This window comes from Silurus meridionalis, chromosome 13, assembly GCF_014805685.1.
Source record: "Silurus meridionalis isolate SWU-2019-XX chromosome 13, ASM1480568v1, whole genome shotgun sequence".
NCBI lineage: Eukaryota > Metazoa > Chordata > Actinopteri > Siluriformes > Siluridae > Silurus > Silurus meridionalis.
Window position 1 is genome coordinate 1,683,889 of NC_060896.1, and position 23,034 is coordinate 1,706,922.

Here is a 23,034-nt window from a genome sequence, read left to right on the forward strand (position 1 = left end):
AGATTCAGGTTGTTTTATTGACGTGTTTGTGAAGAGAGATGACATGACAGAGAGCGCCCCCTGTCGGTTCACTTTATATTACAAAAACACAGCGTTTTGTTGTTATTATAAGTGAATACAAATAAAATTAGACATTTTACAGATTGAAATGATGAAGTGTTTTTATCTGTATGAACAATAAAGACAGTAATTTAAGTTTGGTATGAGGGAAAAACCCACAAAACGCCACCCAGAAGGTTAATTGTGTGAATCATGGTGGATTTGCTGTTTGATTTGAGATTTGGTGCAGAAATAAAACAAATGTTTAAGAAAGGATGTCGTGAATAAATGTATGTTGTGCTGAAGGTTTTAATTTCGCCTCTTTTATATTGTTATTTATTTATGTTTTTATATTGGTAATAAAAATGATCAAACAGAAACACTGTCAAAGCCAATGTCTTCCTGTACATTTATAAAGAGGGAGTGTTCAAGGGGAAAGAAGATAATACACAATCACATAGTCATAATCATTACATTATACATTTATATTAAGTTCAGTTCAATTCAGTTTTATTGGTAAAGAGCTTTGAACAATAGACAATGTCCCTCTAAGTCTGTCAAAAAAAAATTCTCCCTGAGATGGCATAAGGAAAAAAACCTTGAGAGAAAGCCAGAGTTGGTTCTAGACATTTGTAGGCCCTCAGTAAACTATATATTGGGCCTTAAATTATTATTTTACAGTGTAACCTAGATAAACTGTAAAATAATCATTTAAAATGCTAATGTAACTTTAAAATGATAATTTTATTATAAATAACTCACATAGACACACTGACTAAAACACCAAGGACTTGTAATCTGTTCACATTTACACACACACACTTTTATTTAGATTTTTTTTGCCTTGTCTATACAATAAAATGGTGTAAAATGTCATTTTCATCCAGCTGGATAATGACATCATTTCCTGTCCTACTGAAGCAAAATATAGACTATAAATATAATAGACAAAAAGCAATTTTTCTAAAAGGGAACCCATCCTCATCTAGTGTGTGTGTGTGTGTGTGTGTGTGTGTGTGTGTTTGTGTGTGTGTGTGTGTGTGTGTGTGTGTGTGTGTATGTTCCTCTTTTTCTCTGTTTTCCATAGAAACTGAAACAGAGCATCATGAGAAACGCTAACAGAAACTCTAAAATGAATTTTCCCCTATTTTTATCAGAGAATAAGGCAAAAAAAAACCCAGTAAGGGTTTGGGGTTCTACTATAATACACGTGTGTGTGTGTGTGTGTGTGTGTGTGTGTGTGTGTGTGTGTGTGTGTGTGTGTGTGTCTAATTAACGCAGTCACCTTAATAACCTTAAAAACAAGCATAAAATCTCCTGATTAAATGTTGTGTAATGGTGTTTGAATATTAAACAAATCAATAACAAAAGAGGAAAAAAACATTAAGCGTCTGTGGTACCAGGTGGCAGAAAGGAAACTTTGGTGGAGGCACCAAAAATACTTCCTAATGAAATACATCACATAAAGTCTCCTCAGTGACACAAAAACAGAGGGAAATTCGAGTCTATAAACTCGCCAGTTTGTCTCGAGTTTTACAGAATTAAATGTCACCTAAAACAATTTTTTTGTTTCTGGGTAAATCACATTTTACACTTTTTTTATTATTATTTTATTAATTCAAATAAAATAACAGCAAAATTGCACAATATAAATGAAACAATGGATATCCAGTGTAAAATTAACCATATAATATTAATAAAATAAAATAAAAAGAAAACAGAAAAAAGTAAAGTAAATGTTTCCTCTTTTTCTGTGAAAACATCTTACATTTACACATGATTGGAAAAACGTAGCAGGATATTATTTTGCTACTAATGAACAGAAAGTGTTTAATTAAAGACCCAGTCTCTGTTAAGAATAATTCACATTTAGTTGTACATTTTGCAAATGTTTGTTAATGGATATAATATTTACAATGCAACATGTAAAAGTTTTAATCCTGTTTAAACATATCCTGATAAATGATGTGATCCTGCTACAAGCAAGTTCACTAATAGGCCCTTTATTATTTTTGATTTGTGATTTAATAACCTTATTGTTTACTTGTTATTTATGTTTAGTTGTTTGTATAATTTTGAAGTGTTTCTTTATCTTGAGTTTGGTGTTTTTCCAGTGTCTCCTTCTCGAGTTTCCTTGTTTTTGCTGCTATTTTGAGTTTGTATCAGCAGCTTCCTGTCGTCTCTTGTGTTTCTCCCTGTAGAGGATTCACTTTGAGTTTATTTGGCTTCTGTTATATTGCCTGGAGTCTGTGGACAAATAATCTTCTGTTTATTTTATACCCAAGTCTTTGGAAGGTCTTGTGTTCGAGCCATTTTTCGTTCGGAGACTTTATTATTCCCCAGGACTGAATTATTACTCTGCCTTTTTTAAAGCCCTGACTCAGAACGTGTGAATCTCCCCGAGCCTGTAACACAATTAGAGAGAATTATTAGACATCAATATGTGTTACTGACAAATCCTGTACTGTGATTGGTCAGAAGGTTGTTTATTTTCTAGAACAGCTTCTTTGAAGTTAAAATCATATCCACTCCTAGCAGTTCAGGACTGTGGAAAAAAGATCCACATCAATCCCTTGGTCCAGAGGAAGGCCATCCTGCAGCTTGCTGGAGTCTGGTAGCAGGGTGGAGGCACCTCATCAACTTCTGTTTGGAGCTTGGCACATTAAACCTCCTCATCATGTAGCTGTGTTAAAACATGAGCGCGAATGCTCTCAGCCTCACGAAGGGCTTCTGGATTGAAGACTTCCAAATTGATCTCTGAGCTTTCGCATAGAGGGCCACGTTATCACCTTTAGGAAGCAGCTTTTAGGGAAGACTCCAACAGTCCAAGGCAGGAGCTTGTTTGTGAAGACTGCCATGTCAGCCTCTATAGTGAGCTCTGTAGGGGTGGTCACTCTGTCAGCCTCAGTCTGGAGCTTGTTGTGGTGGGTTGGCACTCTGGATACACAAAGAAGCTATCAAAGGGTTCCAGGTGATATTTGAGGGTACATTGTGGGAACACAGTTCTGAGCTGGCAGTGATGTCATATGAATAAGAAGTATTCTGTCATGTAATACTATGACAGGCAGATGCAAGTGCAGGTAGAAAACAATAATAAAAAAAAAGGACAAATCCAAATGATCACGTAGAATTATAAATTTAAAAGTTTGGGTAAGCAACATAAATGAGTAAAGACGTGAAAGCAGAAACAAAACAAGATAAAAACAAGAAGATTGAAAGGCTGAACAAAAAAAAACGCTTAGTCATATGACACAAACCAAAACAGAAACACACATGACTGTTAAAACACAGCGGAAAACCACTGAGGCGTGTCAGAGTGCTGAGAAGCTTCACACAGAGCTCAAGATGAGATGAAGAATCTTTAACAAGCAGGAATGTGGATCTTAAAAACACACTTTGAAAAATGTGTGTAATCATTGAGATGGTGAATCTTTTTGTAAGGACATTTTTCACATTAATGGAAGGACATACTTCATGTTATGTAGCAGTTTATATTGTTAATATATAAAACTCACTCCAACTTCTCCAGTGTGCAGTTTTCATCCTTCTGTATATCAGTGAGCAGCTTCACTCCTTCCTCTTTTAAATCGTTAGCGCTCAGATCGAGCTCTCTCAGGTGGACATTTGTCCTCAGAGCTCCAGTGAGAGCAGGACAGCCTTCCTCAGTAATGTGACAGTCACGCAACCTACAAGAGAGAATAACAACGACTTCAAATCACGTGTCTGCTGCAGAATTATGGTCCAAAACACTGAAAACTATCAATATCTCCAGTGTATAAAGTTCGTTGTTCAAGAAATCAGAGATTCATTTCATTCCAGGGTCCTTTATTTTATTCCTTCCCTGATCAAGATCTCTGAGGTAAAAGGGGTTTGATATCAGAGCTGAAATCAGATGAGATCCACCTTCCTGTGTAATGTACTAATATTACAGTTATATCTCCAGTTTACAGTTTTGTTCCTTTAATAGATCAGAGAGCAGGTTAACTCCTGTCTGTCCTGCTTTATTTCTCCCCAGACGTCTGGCTTTGTTTTGACGTGACAGAGCAACCTCACCTCAGTGTCTGTAGTTTACAGTCGGGACTCTGCAGGGCCTCACAGAGCTTCTTCACACCTGAATCCTGGAGTTTATTGTAGCTGAGGCACAGTTCTTTCAGATGGTTAGACTTTGAGGTAAGAACTGAAGCAAGAAATCCACAGCTTTTCTCTGTGAGATCACAGTTACCAAGTCTGGAAGAAAAATACATTTTTAGACTACTGTATCTGTTTATCCCAAACAATGTATTTGTGGAAGTGTGGAAATGGTCAGGTGTGGATGGATGTTCCTGTTGAAAAAAAAAAAACACTGAAAATTCGTTTCTTGTCTTCCCATTGCCTCACAAGCCAATTTTTTTTTACCACATATAAAGTACAATATGCAGAAGTACATTCCTCATGAGAGAATCAAGTCCACAACCTGTTAACACCTTTTTCTTCCCCTACTTTTAGTGTAAATTCTTCTTCTTCTGTCACTTAGTGTTTGATTTGATTTACACTATAAGATAATTATTTTATTCTCTTACCTTAGGATCTCCAGTTTACAGTGTGGACTGTTCAACACAGGAGAAAGCAGTTCAACTCCAGAGTCTTTAAGTTTATTATCACTCAGGTCCAGCTCTTTCAGACATGAACAGGGTGAGCGGAGAGCTTTTGCCAAACTTTTACAACTTTCCATTGTGAGATCACTATTACACAGCCTGTAGAAAAAATAAAAATAAAAAAAACAGCAGATTAAAATTATTTAATCGCACATTTATATTTTTTCTAAATGTACCTTGAATTAATACTTAAATAAAAGACTTTTTAATACTATATTCAACATGTTAATGGACAAATATTATGCAAATGCATGTTTATTATTACTACGACAGCCCTAAACGTAGAGCATGAAGAACATAGACATGTTTCAAATTACTTGTTCATGTCTATTACTTGTTCATGTCTATAAAAATTTTATATTACTATTAAAAAAGAACATAGAAAAAACACAGGTTCCCATTATTTCTATTTCTTTGCACTGAGCCAGTTGTTCAAGTTTTACATTACTGTTTACATTTCCAGATGACAGGAAGCTCGTAAAAATACTCTTCTAAACATTTTAAAGTAATTATGGGGTTTTAAATGACGTAAATCATAATGACACCGAACTTTTGCTTTGTTTCCACACGGACGGTTAATGAGGTGATACCGGAGAAACTGTACCTCCTCTAACTTTCATACGGAAGTTAATTGGTTAAAAATTTTACATTTGGAGCTTTCTATATATATATATATATTCATTATGTCTGTGAGGTTTTATCGATGCCTCTGTGAAGAGAGATGACATAAATATATAAAGGGTCTACTTATATAAATAAAAATAGACCCTTTACAGAATAGAATGATGTATTTCTCTTATCTGTATGATCAAAAAAGGAGCAATTTAAGTTCATTTGGCATTATGAGGAGAAAATGACACAAAACGCGCCGGCGCGTTTGTCGACCCCCAGAGGGTTCATTGTGCACATCATGGCGGATTTTGGTGCTGATTTGCAGGTTGGCGCATCAAACTTAACCTTAAAACATGAGTTACTGCAGTAATAATTATGTACATTTGGGGAATCATAAATGGTTTGAATGATCTTAGTGAGTTTTGATTAAGAGGTAGATGAGAAAAACTTACACAGCTTTTCTGTAAAATGAGACAGCTGGGCACAGATTTATAAAACAATATTCTGATGCTGCATATTTATGTAGATCAAACACATCCAACTTCTCATCTGAGTTCAGCAACAAGAAATTCAAACAGAAAGACGGACTCCATGAAGGCAATTATTTTCTGTTTTACTCACAAAAGTTTGAACTTCCTGCATTAGAGACTGATCATTCAGTTCATTCAGACAATGGAAAAGATTAATGGATTTGCATTCTGATGGATTTTTCCCAATCTTCTCCTTGATGTATGTAGTTATTTCCTTGTTTGTGGCAGCAGCATGGTTTCTCAGATATCTGCGTCCTGTCTCTGTAAGATGGGCTTGTAAGAGAACTGAATTGGACTCCAGTGAGAGACCCATAAGGAAGCGGAGGAAAAGGTCCAGGTGTCCAGTCTTACTCTTTAAAGCCTTGTCTACTGCTGCCTTTAGAAGGTCCAATAGTGTTGCTGTGCTGGAGAGGTCGAAGATTTTAGTATCTTCTTGTTTTGAGATATTTCCATTGACACATGAGAGAAAGACAAACACAGCAGCAAGATGCTCCTGAACACTCAGATGTACAAAGCTGTACATCTTTCCCAGATGTGAAGACACTTCCTCGATAAAGATCTGAGTGCAAACCCCTGAGTACACTGTAGCCTCTCTTACATCAATACCACACTTCAAGAGGTCCTCCTCGTAGAAGATCAGGTTTCTTTTCTCCAGCTGCTGGAATGCCAGCTTTCCCAGTTTAACTACAATATCTGTAACCTGTCCAGGATCCACTTCTTGTTTTTTGTACTTCAGGCATCCACGTTTGATCTGTAAGATCAGGAAGTGTGTGAACATTTGAGTCAGGGTCTTGGGGACCTCTCCAGTTTCTTCTTCACTGAACATTCCCTCGAGAACAGTCGCTGCAATCCAACAGAAGACTGGCATGTGGCACATGATGTAAAGACTTCGAGATGATTTCAGATGTGTGATGATTTTATTAGCCAGGTCTTGATCACTGATTCTTTTTCTGAAGTACTCATCTTTCTGAGGGTCAGAGAATCCTCGTACCTCTGTTACTCTGTGAATACAAACAGGAGGAATCTCACTGGATGCTGCCGGCCGAGATGTTATCCAGAGGAACGCAGATGGAAGCAGATTCCCATTAATAAGATTTGTTAGCAGTACGTCTAATGAAGCTGACGCTGTGGGATCAGTCAACACTTTGCTGTTTAGGAAATCAAAAGTAAAGCGAGACTCATCCAGTCCATCAAAGATAAACATGATTCTGTAATGATAAAAGTCCATGATTTGGTTTTTGGTTTCTGGGAAATAAAAATGGAGAAGCTCCAACAAACTGAAACATTTTTTCTTCTGAAAATTTAACTCTCTAAAGTTAAATGGAAAAATGAAGTCCAAATCCTGATTTGCTTTTCCTTCAGTCCAGTCCAGAACAAACTTCTGCACAGACACTGTTTTCCCAATTCCAGCAATTCCTTCTGTTAGCAGGGTTCTGATAGGCCTCTCATCTCCAGGTAAGGCTTTAAAGATATCATTACAGTTGATGGACTCCTCTGTTACTACTTCCCTGTATGCCTTTTCAATACATCTGACCTCATGTCCTTTATTGATGTGTTCACCAATCCAATATGTGATATAAAGTTGTGTGTAAATTTCATTTAGAAGTCTTCTGTTCCCAATCATTTGTACTCCTTCATTGATCATCTGAAATTTCTTCTGCAGATTGGATTTAAATGCTTTCCTCAATGATGGATCTGGTTCTAATGACAATGAAGCAATACAAAAGTATATTATATAACAAATAGCAAAAACATATTAAAATATTTTACCATCATTACCATGAATTATTAACATGTACAATTTTTAAGTTCTCATTTTTGCTAGATGATAGAAAATTGCAAATATAAATATATCATTAGTAAACAGAATCTACAAATCAGTAGTGAGCAGTAATGAAGTAAATGTAAATGGTTACTGTATATACAGTACAGACCAAAAGTTTATATATATATACAGTACAGACCAAAGGTTTGGACAGGCCTTCTCATTCAAAGAGTTCTCTTTATTTTCATGACTATGAAAATTGTAGATTCACACTGAAGGCATCAAAACTATGAATTAACACATGTGGAATTATATACATAACAAAAAAGTGAACTGAAAATATGTCATATTGTAGGTTCTTCAAAGTAGGCATCAAGAGAATGCCAAGAGTGTGCAAAGCAGTAATCTAAGCAAAAGCTGGCTACTTTGAAGATACTTCACTGAAGTGTTTCCATTTGAAGAGATTTTTACTGTAACTTCACTACATTTCAAATATTTTACTTTATACTCGACTCCATGTAGTGAAATCAGTCGTTTCTTTTTATTTACGAGGATAAAGACGTGACTGGTGAAACACGCAGTGAGTCACCAATCAGGATGGAGCGCACGCTCTGTTTTGTTTTGATTGGTGCTTGGTGTATCTACTGATCACCAACATACAGTTCAGCATCAGTTCAACATCAAGCAGAACATTTAGAGAGGAATAAATGATGAAGAAACTCCAGACTTGAACTCACCACAACACACGTGACCTCATTTACACGTTTTTATTCAAGTAGTTGAAAAGGTTTTGTGTTCATGATGATTGTAATAGAAATCAATCAGTGTTTGTGTCTTTAATATCATTCTATTAATAGATCAGTGTGCTGAGAGTCACATTCGAGTCTTTACACATAAACTGAGGTGATTAAGTGAAGAGTCTTGTGATTAAAATTATAATAGGAACATTATAGTTATAATAAATCACTACTTTGATACTTAAGTACATTTGAAGGCAAAAACTTTTGTACTTTTACTTGAGTGAAAGTTTAAAGGGACACTTTTACGTTTACTGGAGGAATATTTTCCAGCGTGTCTCTACTACACGGCTTGTGTACTTCGTCCACCACTTCTACAAACTGTATATAATGTTGTATTTTTCTCTGCACGTGTATGAAGTCCTATACCTCACCTTTGGTGCTGCTCTGCTGATCCATGTCCTTCATCACTTTAACAATTTCCCGTCTTGTTTGCTAAAATTTTATAAAAGTCTTATACATTAATAAAGACATATTAGGAAATATTTAGGTGTTATAGGTGTGAACTCATTAAAACCTCTCTGGCATTTAAACTAAAATACAGCAAAAATACTTTCACTTTTGAAATATATGGACATGAGGTGATGCTGTTTATTGTCCAGAATGGCCATGAGTTTTTTGTTGAGTTTATCCCCCAGCATGCTGCAGCACACTGTCTACTACAGACTACCAAAATCAGGAGAGTCAAGTCTGTCTCTTGGTCACATTGAGAAACAGATGCTTCTTCCTGCATGACTCCACAAAGTTGTTAACCAGGTTCTGGTACTGCTCAGACTGGGGTCGATTGTGTGAGAGGCAGCAATCTAGCAGTCTGACAAATGGAGATGTGAAACCCATGTTCAGACACCCAGGAACCAATATAGAATCCATAGTTTTATTTTAGATTTCCAAAAAGTCCAAAAAACTCAACAAAAAAATAAAAAATCAGGTCCCAAAAATACAGAATTACGGTCCAAAAAGTCCACAATTCAAAATTTAAAAAATGATTTTTTAGTCTCTCTTGGGAAAAATACTCTAAATAGAGGGTTCATATCAAGGCAAAAAAACAACAAAAAAAGGACTGGAAAAATCAAGAAACAGGCAACAGACTAAAAAAAAAAGAAACTTGGAAAACTGAACATACAACATCCCTGAACAAGAACCAGACTGACTCAGAGTGGGGAAAACAGAGCTACTAGGACACAGGTGGAAACAATAGGAACTCATGTCCATCCCTGATACACTGACCATCATAGAGTCATCTGAACATAGAGATCTGACCTGTTCTGAAATTCTGTACTCACCTGGACCTGGGAATCAGCATCATGCACCACAGAGGGATTGTTTCTACTGTTGAGTATGGAATAAAAGAACGAGTTTGTTGTTGTGATGAAGTAATTTTTATCTTTTACATGTAACTAACTGGGTTAAATGATTGCAGTAAATCATACAGTAAATATGCACAAACACAAAAATCCTTACCTTATTTCTTTTTCCTGAAACCGTATTGGTTCACCCATAGACCGGCCACTCCTCATAGACTGAGAGCTAAATTCAGGTGGCTTTGAGATCTTTTTATCAGAAAAACTAAACATATAAACCAGTTCAATTAGTGAAATCATATATATATTATTAATCATATAAATCCAAAGACCACCAATGTTTTATAAAATAAAAATGTTCTGAATTTTCAGTCTCATTAGATTTATTAATGCCTGCGATCTTCTCATTCATATAATATATTATTTTACTGTATTTAAATATATATTATAAAGTGTATATAGTTTATCATATTACACTGGGAAGCAAAAGTATTTTTAGGTTTATATTATAACCCTTATAATAAGTGTCTATAACAAATTATGAACTACAGATCTTTTTAAAATGTATAAATACTCTATCTGACATTAATAAATGGATGATTAATTATGATTTTTTTTCACCACTCAGTTTTGGATCACCTCTGCCCCATAATAAAATACACACATACATGGCATGTACAGTTCCATAGTTTCAAGATCACTACCATTTTTCTGGATTAAACACACACTGGTAAATCTAAACTTCATTTTAATAGATATGAACAGCTTTAATGTACACAAAATGTAGCTCCTGTACAACAGTATAATATTTAAAAATATTGTGTATTTTGGGTCACTTTAGAAAAATAATCAAATTTCAGGCGAAAATCATGACATTTAGGGTATTTTTTATTGTTATCAAACGTCAAAACGGGTCAAACTTGAGCGGAACAGTATGAATGTTGAGTGAATGTTAATGATAAAAGGTGGACTAGACCCTTGTGAAAATCCCCTCTTAGATGTTTATGTTCAATAGAAATCTGGCAACCCGAGAAGGACGATCCAGATGCAGTTAATAAGAATCTTAGCGGGTGAGAAACCTGATTCTGAAAACCAGAAACTTTCCCTATACATCAACACGGTGGTGTAACGTTTTGGATGAAAGTTTTTGACGTTGAATTAAAAAAATTTGCATTTTATTAGCAAATCACACGCACACAAAGTACACAAAATGATGGGATTGGTGTGTTAAATTATTACACAGGATCTTCATTACCTTTCTGTCTCCTCCTGCTGTAGCATTATTGGTGTTCCCATTGACATGTCACTCTTCATAGACAAAACACTGGGTTCAGGTGGTTCAGATCTTTCAGTCTGATATCTGCAAAGACGTGTTTTGGTCATGGAATAGTGCTTTTCTCTAGGTTCACTATGAGACTATGACGTATCTGTATCGTGAAAAGGTTTGTCACATCATACACACAATACTTCAAACATCTCACCTCTTATATTTATCTTCATTGTCTTCAGGAGAACTCATTTTCAGGGGCCTTTAATGTGCCTTCAAGAATAAACGCAGGAAATCACACCAATCACACTCAATGAGATAAAGTTCTTCCAAAAGGTCTTATTCATCGAGCAAACACTTTCTTTTGGACCTTTAGGAATTCTGTAAAGAGATTATATCAGTAATCATGACAGGAGACTTCTCACAGGATCTAAAGGCAATTCAGGAGATCTTCAGAAGAATCATTGTTTGCTGAATATGTTTGATTCAACAATAATCCATTGTTCCCACTGATCAATCAGTCGTCATTACACACCAGTGTTCCAGATTAATGAATGGTTTATTCTGAAATCATTTTTCTTTTGTTCTGTAAAATTATTTGTGATTTTATTTTATTTTCCTAAAATTCAAATAATTTTATTCCTCGATTTTTTTCTAATAATATTTTTTTTACATTGTTATTTTATTCTATTCTGTCATCAGAATATATATATATATATATATATATATATATATATATATATATATATATATATATATATATATATATATATATTTGTAAAATTTGGATTTGAAATCAGGATTTGATATTGTTATTAAATTATTACACTTTCCAGCAGTAAGAGTTCTTCATACTGAATATTTACAGGTGAAGTAGAGATTCTGATTGTTTACTTACTTTAAGTTAATTAGTATAGATGAAAGGTAAATATAAATAGTACACATGCACAACAACTAACAAAAATGTGAACAGGAAATTCCAGTTTAACAAGTTACAATTCCTCATTTCTTTGCTTCAACTTCCTGAAAACATTCTCAGTTTATTATTATGTATTTAATCATAAATATTCATTTCCACTCATTTAATAAAATGTCTATTAAGAGAGGATTGTTTAAAGAAAAAAAACATTTTCTTCATCATGAGAATAAAAACATCAGTGTGTGTATATTGTATAAACACTACACACAAACACACACATTGTGTTGGAAAACATCTACACAATACAACAAAAGAAACACTTTTATAAAGTGTTAAAAATGATTTCAGTTAAAAAGATTCACTGAGGCACAAAATAACAGTTCAATGAGGCAAAGACTCCGACATTAATATCCACAACTTTACAGATAAAAACAGAATAAATCACTCACTCGGTGGATTCTTCTGAATAACACGAACATCTACTTTCGGTTTATCACGCGCAAATAGGCGGACACGCGCAGGCGCGCACACGCCGACTCAGGCGCGCACACGATTAATCACCAAACTAATTTAAATATTAGTAAAAGACCAGGACCTGGAAGACTCGCTGTAATAAATGGAACCATGAATTCTGCTGTTTACTAAAAAATCCTGAAGGAGAATGAGAATGTCCTGCCATCTGTTCCTGACCTCAAGCTGAAGTGAACTTGGGTTCTGATCCAAAACACACCAGCAGGTCCACCTCTGAATGGCTGAAGAAAAACAAAATGAAGACTTTGGAGTGGCCTAGTCAAAGTCCTGACCTGAATCCTATTGCTGTGGAACCTTAAAAAGATGGTTCATGCTGGAAAATCCTCCAATGTGGCTGAAATACAACAATTCTGAGAGATGAGTGGAGCAGAATTTCTCCACACGCAGAAACAGACGCAGTGCAAGTTTTTACAAACGCTCGATTGCAGTTATCAGGTTTAGGGGCAAACACTTTTTCACACAGTACCATGTAGTTTTGGATTTTTTTACCCCTGAATGATAAAAACCTTCACTTGTGTTCTCTTTTACTAATATTTACATTAGTTTGATGATCTGAAACATTAAAGTGACAAACATGCAAAAAAAAAAAAAGAAATCTGGAAGGGGCAAACACTTTTTCACACCACTGTATATGTTGGATCTATCTATCTATCTATCTATCTATCTATCTATCTATCTATCTATCTATCTATCTATCTATCTATCTATCTGTCTGTCTGTCTGTCTGTCTGTCTGTCTGTCTGTCTGCTCAGCACTCTATCTATCTATCTATCTATCTATCTATCTATCTATCTATCTATCTATCTATCTATCTATCTATCTATCTATCCATTCCATTGATCACGTGACTGTAATCATTTCTATTCTATTTGTTGAGCACGTGTAACAATATACAGAGTCCCAAAGCAGCTTAACAGAGATAAAGAGGTGAAGATGGCAGATAAGTTTAGTTCCAGTGGTGACTGATCAGATACCTGACCTATGATCAGATACCTGACCTATGATCAGATACCTGACCTATGATCAGAACTGTTCATGACCTAATTCACTGTTGAAGGCCGTATTAATTCCACTCCATATCCACCTCATAGTTCTGCTCAGTAACTTCACAAAACTCGAGTCTGTTCATGTGGAACCATCTCCAGCTGCACAGAGTGTGAAACTGAAGAGAACTCCATTGAGAAGAAGAGCGTTGTGATGAAGCGGGTGGATCCGAAAAGAAGACAAAGACAGTAATTATAATAAATATTATAATTACACAGGATTTTAGTCAGTACACTTTAATATGTGACACATTTCCATACTTGACCTCAATGACACAAACTTTAAAATACACATTAAAGACACAGGATCTCAATGTTCTGCTCCTTTATCCAACAAAATAATGTTGACCTTCTGAAGAACTCTTCAGTTAGATATTATATTTTAGTGCTTTATGACTTGACACTCTCATGACGATAATCTCAGATTTGTGAGGTTCAGCAGTGAATCAGGGTTTTTGTTATCCAGAAATGAGAAGTGTTCAAACCAGAAGCAGGTAACATGAATAGAAGGTGGTGTTCATGAACAGTGCACTCACATGGAGACATGACCTATGATCAGATACCTGACCTATGATCAGATACCTGACCTATGATCAGATACCTGACCTATGATCAGATACCTGACCTATGATCAGATACCTGACCTATGATCAGATACCTGACCTATGATCAGATACCTGACCTATGATCAGATACCTGACCTATGATCAGATACCTGACCTATGATCAGATACCTGACCTATGATCAGATACCTGACCTATGATCAGATACCTGACCTATGATCAGATACCTGACCTATGATCAGATACCTGACCTATGATCAGATACCTGACCTATGATCAGATACCTGACCTATGATCAGATACCTGACCTATGATCAGATACCTGACCTATGATCAGATACCTGACCTATGATCAGATACCTGACCTATGATCAGATACCTGACCTATGATCAGATACCTGACCTATGATCAGATACCTGACCTATGATCAGATACCTGACCTATGATCAGATACCTGACCTATGATCAGATACCTGACCTATGATCAGATACCTGACCTATGATCAGATACCTGACCTATGATCAGATACCTGACCTATGATCAGATACCTGACCTATGATCAGATACCTGACCTATGATCAGATACCTGACCTATGATCAGATACCTGACCTATGATCAGATACCTGACCTATGATCAGATACCTGACCTATGATCAGATACCTGACCTATGATCAGATACCTGACCTATGATCAGATACCTGACCTATGATCAGATACCTGACCTATGATCAGATACCTGACCTATGATCAGATACCTGACCTATGATCAGATACCTGACCTATGATCAGATACCTGACCTATGATCAGATACCTGACCTATGATCAGATACCTGACCTATGATCAGATACCTGACCTATGATCAGATACCTGACCTATGATCAGATACCTGACCTATGATCAGATACCTGACCTATGATCAGATACCTGACCTATGATCAGATACCTGACCTATGATCAGATACCTGACCTATGATCAGATACCTGACCTATGATCAGATACCTGACCTATGATCAGATACCTGACCTATGATCAGATACCTGACCTATGATCAGATACCTGACCTATGATCAGATACCTGACCTATGATCAGATACCTGACCTATGATCAGATACCTGACCTATGATCAGATACCTGACCTATGATCAGATACCTGACCTATGATCAGATACCTGACCTATGATCAGATACCTGACCTATGATCAGATACCTGACCTATGATCAGATACCTGACCTATGATCAGATACCTGACCTATGATCAGATACCTGACCTATGATCAGATACCTGACCTATGATCAGATACCTGACCTATGATCAGATACCTGACCTATGATCAGATACCTGACCTATGATCAGATACCTGACCTATGATCAGATACCTGACCTATGATCAGATACCTGACCTATGATCAGATACCTGACCTATGATCAGATACCTGACCTATGATCAGATACCTGACCTATGATCAGATACCTGACCTATGATCAGATACCTGACCTATGATCAGATACCTGACCTATGATCAGATACCTGACCTATGATCAGATACCTGACCTATGATCAGATACCTGACCTATGATCAGATACCTGACCTATGATCAGATACCTGACCTATGATCAGATACCTGACCTATGATCAGATACCTGACCTATGATCAGATACCTGACCTATGATCAGATACCTGACCTATGATCAGATACCTGACCTATGATCAGATACCTGACCTATGATCAGATACCTGACCTATGATCAGATACCTGACCTATGATCAGATACCTGACCTATGATCAGATACCTGACCTATGATCAGATACCTGACCTATGATCAGATACCTGACCTATGATCAGATACCTGACCTATGATCAGATACCTGACCTATGATCAGATACCTGACCTATGATCAGATACCTGACCTATGATCAGATACCTGACCTATGATCAGATACCTGACCTATGATCAGATACCTGACCTATGATCAGATACCTGACCTATGATCAGATACCTGACCTATGATCAGATACCTGACCTATGATCAGATACCTGACCTATGATCAGATACCTGACCTATGATCAGATACCTGACCTATGATCAGATACCTGACCTATGATCAGATACCTGACCTATGATCAGATACCTGACCTATGATCAGATACCTGACCTATGATCAGATACCTGACCTATGATCAGATACCTGACCTATGATCAGATACCTGACCTATGATCAGATACCTGACCTATGATCAGATACCTGACCTATGATCAGATACCTGACCTATGATCAGATACCTGACCTATGATCAGATACCTGACCTATGATCAGATACCTGACCTATGATCAGATACCTGACCTATGATCAGATACCTGACCTATGATCAGATACCTGACCTATGATCAGATACCTGACCTATGATCAGATACCTGACCTATGATCAGATACCTGACCTATGATCAGATACCTGACCTATGATCAGATACCTGACCTATGATCAGATACCTGACCTATGATCAGATACCTGACCTATGATCAGATACCTGACCTATGATCAGATACCTGACCTATGATCAGATACCTGACCTATGATCAGATACCTGACCTATGATCAGATACCTGACCTATGATCAGATACCTGACCTATGATCAGATACCTGACCTATGATCAGATACCTGACCTATGATCAGATACCTGACCTATGATCAGATACCTGACCTATGATCAGATACCTGACCTATGATCAGATACCTGACCTATGATCAGATACCTGACCTATGATCAGATACCTGACCTATGATCAGATACCTGACCTATGATCAGATACCTGACCTATGATCAGATACCTGACCTATGATCAGATACCTGACCTATGATCAGATACCTGACCTATGATCAGATACCTGACCTATGATCAGATACCTGACCTATGATCAGATACCTGACCTATGATCAGATACCTGACCTATGATCAGATACCTGACCTATGATCAGATACCTGACCTATGATCAGATACCTGACCTATGATCAGATACCTGACCTATGATCAGATACCTGACCTATGATCAGATACCTGACCTATGATCAGATACCTGACCTATGATCAGATACCTGACCTATGATCAGATACCTGACCTATGATCAGATACCTGACCTATGATCAGATACCTGACCTATGATCAGATACCTGACCTATGATCAGATACCTGACCTATGATCATGAACGTTAGGAATCAGTCTTATAACGTAACCCCAGAGATTTCCTGGTGACCCCTGTATTCCTGTCATACACGAGCAAATCGCCAATGATGTTGAGGAACATCTGCAAAACAGGTTCCTGGTTTTCTCACATATGTTTTATTACCTGAGAACAATCACACAATCAAAAATCTCTCTCTCAAAGTTATTAAGACAAAAAAACAAAAAAACGTAGTCACGTTACAGAGAAACTGTAAAGCGTGAACTCCACTGTCGTGAAGATCGAGGAGTTCTTCATCGATGTACATTAACAGTTCATCCGTTTACGTGTAGCGTAATGAAATGCTGTGAAAACAGTAACGTATTACAGAGAATTCATCAACCCTTCTGACCAATCAGAGCGCAGAATATTGTCTATTACAAATCAGCTTCCAAAAACAACTCTCTCTTTTCTTTTCTTTTCTTTTCTTTTCTTTTCTTTTCTTTTCTTTTCTTTACTTTTCACAGAATGAATTCTCGCTTGTTATCGGATTAAATAAAGACACGCACTCAGCTCTCTTCATATATATTTATATATAGAGATATATTTCTTTTATTTCAGATTTGAATTAGTCAAAAATACACGGTATGATTGAAACATATTGCACTACATCATAATGCGGAGCACGACAGGAGTCACGTGTGCAGTAAATGAATATCGTTTTAAATATTAAATAACTGACAAAGTAAATAATGTAAACACTACGCTAGGTAAGAGTTTCTTCTTCTTTTTTCTCTCTATTGCAACACTTCCGATTAAAGTGGTTCGGTAACAGTACAAAATAAAAAGGAAAAAAAGAAAGAGAGAGAGAGAGAGAGAGAGAGAGAGAGAGAGAGAGAGAGGAGGGAGGAGAGAGAGAGAGAAAGGGAGAGAGAGGAGGGAGGAGAGAGAGAGAGAGAGAGAGAGAGAGAGAGAGAGAGAGAGAGAGAGAGAGAGAGAGAGAGAGAGAGAGAGAGAGAGAGAGAGAGAGAGAGAGAGAGAGAGAGAGAGAGAGAGAGAATATGACTAATTTCCTTTTCCAGTTGTGGTGGAGGAACACAGTGCTCTATATAAAGTCTTTATTCTGTTCATCTGCTTTTCTTCTTTTTTTCGGTCATTAAAAATGGTCCATGTCGCTTCTGTTTCTTTTTTTTTTTTCTTCACCAAAGCTCCAGGATGAACTTCAGAATTGCATCGAAAACATGACAATGTTCCCACTAAAGCACAGAGAGAGAGAGAGAGAGAGAGAGAGAGGGAGGAGAGAGAGAGAGAGGAGAGAGAGAGAGAGAGAAAGGGAGAGAGAGAGACAAAGGGATGATAATTGAGAGAAAATAAGTAAAATGAATAAAATATAAAGCAATAATGGGAAAAAATGAGAAAGAGAAATAAAAATAAAGAAGGTAAATAAGGGACGTTTTAATAATGAGAAAGAGGAGAAGACAAAAAGAGAGAAAGAATTTGAAGATAAAAATAAGGAGAAAAAGAGGGATGGGTGAGGAGAAAAAATTCTAAGTATATGAACTCTGTGTGTTTGTGAGAAATAGAAAAAAGAGAAAAAACAGAGAGAAAGAAAAAGAAAGAGAGAGAGAGAGAGAGAGAGAGAGAGAGAGAGAGAGAGAGAGAGAGAGAGGAGACGTCAGTGATGCCCCTGTGCCGGAGTGGGAACACGGCGTTAGACGGGACGTGAGTGGATCAGCATCTGGAGGAAAAAGGAGGATCAGCTGGAGACTCTGTGAAGGATTTGAGCTCATAGGCAGCACCACTGTCCACTTCCATGGATTTGCGTGAGAACAGAAGCCGGATGTCTCGATGGAGGTAGATCTTTCCAGATTTGGAGCTCTGGAACCTAAAAGAGACCAAAAAACAGAATTAGAACTAATTTAATAGGTAAACATCATCCAGGAGATCCAACACCACACTCTCACTAGCCGTAATCTGGCGTGCAGTACTGCTGAGCTCACCTCAGGTGTATGAGGTAGCGCAGGGTCCGCCCCTGGCCAGGGGGGAGGGGCTTCCTGTGGTTTTGTCCGTTTGATTCGCGTTTGACGGGGACGGAGAAGGTCCTCTGCCTCAGGAATGTCTGATTGCCGGCTGGCATTTCTCTTAGATCGTACATCACCACAAACATCTTCACCACCGTTTTATTGGGGTTGAATAAGGTCTGAAACAATACAATAAATACGCTCTTTTTACCATTTCACAAAGTAATTATTTTTAAAAATGAGGCTAAAGAGCATGTCATTCCCATGTTCCACCAGCAGACGGTGCTGTTTAGTGTATAAAGAGAAGAGAGAAGAGCAGGAAACACACTAATTCTACACATATGGATGAATCAGCACTCGTACCACTTGAATAGTTCCTGATGGAGGCACCCGATAGCCCCTCTTCCCCAGAGACTCCAGGTTTATGACCCCCTGCAGCACGAGGAAACAAAGAAAAATGTAATAAGGCAGAATAAAGCACAAAGTATGGTGTAAAAAATAGTCGCATGGAAAATACGCTCATCTGATTGGTTAAAAGTAACGAAGGATTAACAAATGGTTTATTTTAATAGGACATTTACAATTATGGCATTGTGCAGAAGCCCTTATTCAGAGTGACTGACAGTTACCTAGTTATACAATTAAGGATTAGGGGCCTTGCTCAAGGGCCCGGCAGTGGCGGCTTTGTGGTGCTGGGATTTAAACCCATGACCTTCTGATCAGATTTTTAGAATTGACAAAGGCTTCTTGAAGCTTTCATGCCGTAAATGTAATATCTCATGAGCAAAATATCTGCTGGATCAGGAGCTGTTCTATTAGCTCTCGAGCGCGTAACGACTCTGAATACACAGAACCTTCCTCTGAATCCAGCCCAGTGTGTGTAAAGCACAAGTCTATTACATACAGAATACAGTGCAGGTAGTATGTTCACTGTGTGTGTGTGTGTGTGTGTGTGTGTGTGTGGTATCATTACCATGTAAGGAGACGGAGCGTTATCATCAGACACGCTGTAGAAAGACACATCCACTGGGAAGGTCATGTGACTCGGGCAGAAGGAACCGCTGGCACCGACTTCGGCCGTGAAACCGTCAACGGAACCAAGCGGCTCCAAGCGGTAGTTTAGGACACACTCCTACACACACACACACACACACACACACACACACAAACCTCATATCAATAATATTTCACACTAGTGAGTACTACTCAGTGTATGTGTCAGTACATGACTCAGTAACAGTGTGTGTGTGTGTGTGTGTGTGTGTGTGTGTGTGTGTGTGTGTGTGTACCTCAAAATTTCCCAGAAGGCTGAGACTGGCGGGAGGGGCGCTGGCGCTCAGGAGTTGCTGAGGTTCTTCTGAGTCTTCAAATCGCTTCAGACACACTCTATACACACACACACACACACACACACACACACACACACACACACACACATAGCCACACAGAGGTTAAACACACAACAGATGGAGCTGATAGTGAACACCGGGGCTGTAACGAGTGCATATGGAGAGCAGATTTCTGATCCCTGAGAAACACTGAACTACACACACTCAGACTCTTCTGTCTTTCAGCTCGACTCTACAGTTTACATTGTTTACCTCCAACTGGGTGGTAAAAGTGGGTGGAAGAACCACATACGGCTGGAAAAGTCAGGTGTCCCAATACTTTTGGCCACAACAGTGTATTACTGAAGACACGACACACAGAAAAAGATCTAAATGATGTTCTACACTAATAAAAGTAACACCTCAGGTTTCAGTGCGTCACAGATCGTCAGAGAAACGAACATCCGTCTGATGTTTCGATAAAATTAATTTTAACGAATTAAAACAATGTTGAAATTTGACTAGGATTCAACTGAAGACTCCAGAAACAATAAAGACGAAAGGAATAAACATCAAAACCTTAAATCACCCATGTGCTTTTACAGGAGAAAATTCATTTTTAATAATTAATTAGTTTTAATATTTTGTTTATTTATACATTTATTTTATTAAATTACACTTCCTGGATGTCAAATTTTTTTGGTACTATATTATATATATATTTTATATTTTTAATAATATTATATTATATATATTTGATGCCCACTTTTAAGTGATACATTAAAAAAAATTGTATAACTAATAATAATAATAAAAAATTATAAATAATCTATATTTGAATAAAAAAGTTATACATGTACATGTAAATAAATAAATAAATAAATAAATATATAAATAAATTCAGATGTTCTGTGTTCTGATTGGCTGACAGAAATCTATATTTATGAGAAACTAAACCACACACAGGGTTTATGGATGTTCAGTTAGTCAGCGATGGAGCTTGTACCTCTTGCTGGAGGCCCATGGTGCTCCTTTAGACTGAATCAGAGACGTGTCCAAGTCAAAATATCCCGTCTGACTTCTCCTCTGTGGAACCTGAACAAAGAGACGAGTGAAAAACACCAGTTCAGCATCACATTACAGTATACGCTTCCTTTATACACACACACACACACACACACACACACACACACACACAGCATGACCAAATGTTTGTGGACACCTGACTGTAAGATTAGTATGTACTTCTTTTTTAATAACCTTCATTCTACTGGGAAGATGAATTTGTGGAGATTCAGGTACAAGTCACTGATGTCCTGTAGGTGGGGGGGGGTTTAGTTATAGTTTGTGATATTTTTTATAAAAAAAAAATACAGTAGAAAAAGCGTTCTACAGGAAACAGATACCTGCGGTTTCCTTCGTTTCTGTCTGGTGTGAACACAAGACTAACCTGGTCATGTGGTAAGGTTTAAATTAAATCTGCACTCGTAACTGTAACTAACTTTAATGCATTCCTTAAAACAAAAAAACAGGAATCATCTGAATGAAATGTGGTGTAAGTCGGCCAGACGAGTGAGTAACGCTGCAGTCATCATGACTGTGTATCAGAAGAACAGACGAGGCCCCAAGAAGGAGGAAATTAGTTAAATACAGCCCATAATACTCTACATCGAGGCGTTACCGGCAACAGGAAACAGCGTGTGCGAATCTGGACAGCGTTAGAGACACACAGGAACTGAGTCAAAGACTGCAGGGTCACATTATACCATGATACACACACACACACACACACACACACACACACACACAAACACACACACACAAACACACACACACACACACACACAGCTAAACTATAACTGAGCACAGATATACACACATTTTACTGTAATGAGGTTTAAATTATTATTTTTGTATATTTATTATTTATATATTTTCTATTATTATCTGCATTTATTTAACATAAACCTGCTCATGAAAAATACAATATAGAATTTCTGTTCATATTTTAAAATATCTATTTTTTTTTTTTTTTTTTTACATTAAATAAATAAAATATAACTGCAGGTCATAAATGTTTTTCCAAGTAAAAAAAAACTCCATTAAATCAAAATGTACATAAAATCGAATCTTTATAAAGTTTATTAATCACCTTATTGTGTGCTGTGATCTTTAGAACCATCTCCAGATTTCAGACTGTTCTAGTGTTTGAGTAGAACTGAAGATATTTTAAAGGTTCTTGGAGGTAACTGGATGTACCTGGGGTTATCTGGAGGTAACCAGAGGTACCTGAAGATGTTTGGAAGTACCAGAAGGTATTTGGAGGTACCTGGAGGTAATTAGAGGTAGCTGAAGGTATTATGAGATATCTGAAGGTTTTTGGAGGTACCTAAAGTTATTTTTAGGTAACTGAAGGTATTTAGAGATACCTGGAGGTAACTGGAGGTACTTGGAGGTATTCAGAGGTATTTTTAAAAGTATATTAAAATGATCTCAGGTGA

General features: G+C 37.1%; 2 protein-coding genes across 6 annotated transcripts in view; both read right to left on the reverse strand.

Moving 5' to 3' along the window:
- Positions 1 to 2,395: 2,395 nt before the first annotated feature.
- Positions 2,396 to 12,419, reverse strand: LOC124396042 (ribonuclease inhibitor-like). 5 transcript variants are annotated; one of them, XM_046864993.1, is made up of 9 exons: positions 12,314 to 12,419; positions 11,160 to 11,326; positions 10,934 to 11,038; positions 9,839 to 9,943; positions 9,661 to 9,706; positions 8,752 to 8,812; positions 5,907 to 7,516; positions 4,599 to 4,772; positions 4,229 to 4,361 (listed from the first exon to the last, which is right to left on the reverse strand). In XM_046864993.1, exons 2-8 carry the CDS (start codon positions 11,195 to 11,197, stop codon positions 4,764 to 4,766), a joined length of 1,974 nt encoding a protein of 657 aa, XP_046720949.1. In that variant the 5' UTR covers positions 11,198 to 11,326; positions 12,314 to 12,419; the 3' UTR covers positions 4,229 to 4,361; positions 4,599 to 4,763. The 5 variants fall into 5 exon arrangements, with proteins under 5 accessions (XP_046720950.1, XP_046720949.1, XP_046720946.1 ...); XM_046864990.1 differs by having other exon boundaries at positions 5,738 to 7,516; XM_046864992.1 differs by having other exon boundaries at positions 5,738 to 7,516; positions 11,160 to 11,218; positions 12,314 to 12,395.
- Positions 12,420 to 18,772: 6,353 nt separating this feature from the next.
- fam214a (family with sequence similarity 214 member A) overlaps positions 18,773 to 23,034 on the reverse strand; it is a 35,079-nt gene continuing 30,817 nt past the window's right edge. The window contains exons 7-12 of the mRNA XM_046864306.1: positions 21,540 to 21,628; positions 20,495 to 20,591; positions 20,179 to 20,337; positions 19,569 to 19,637; positions 19,185 to 19,384; positions 18,773 to 19,069 (exon numbers count right to left, since the gene is read on the reverse strand). Coding sequence (XP_046720262.1) covers positions 18,916 to 19,069; positions 19,185 to 19,384; positions 19,569 to 19,637; positions 20,179 to 20,337; positions 20,495 to 20,591; positions 21,540 to 21,628 — 768 coding nt within the window. The 3' untranslated portion in view covers positions 18,773 to 18,915. The remainder of the gene's footprint in view (positions 19,070 to 19,184; positions 19,385 to 19,568; positions 19,638 to 20,178; positions 20,338 to 20,494; positions 20,592 to 21,539; positions 21,629 to 23,034) is intronic.

What these genes read in the sequence shown, in the direction of transcription:
- LOC124396042 (XM_046864990.1), bottom strand. Translation starts at nt 11,197, where the DNA reads ATGAGTTCTCCTGAAGACAATGAAGATAAATATAAGAG. An exon ending in CAGCAGGAGGAGACAGAAAG is followed by an intron (nt 9,944 to 10,933) that starts GTAATGAAGATC and finishes TTATATGTTTAG; the next exon opens with TTTTTCTGATAAAAAGATCT. An exon ending in ATGCTGATTCCCAGGTCCAG is followed by an intron (nt 8,813 to 9,660) that starts GTGAGTACAGAA and finishes ATAAAATTTTAG; the next exon opens with CAAACAAGACGGGAAATTGT.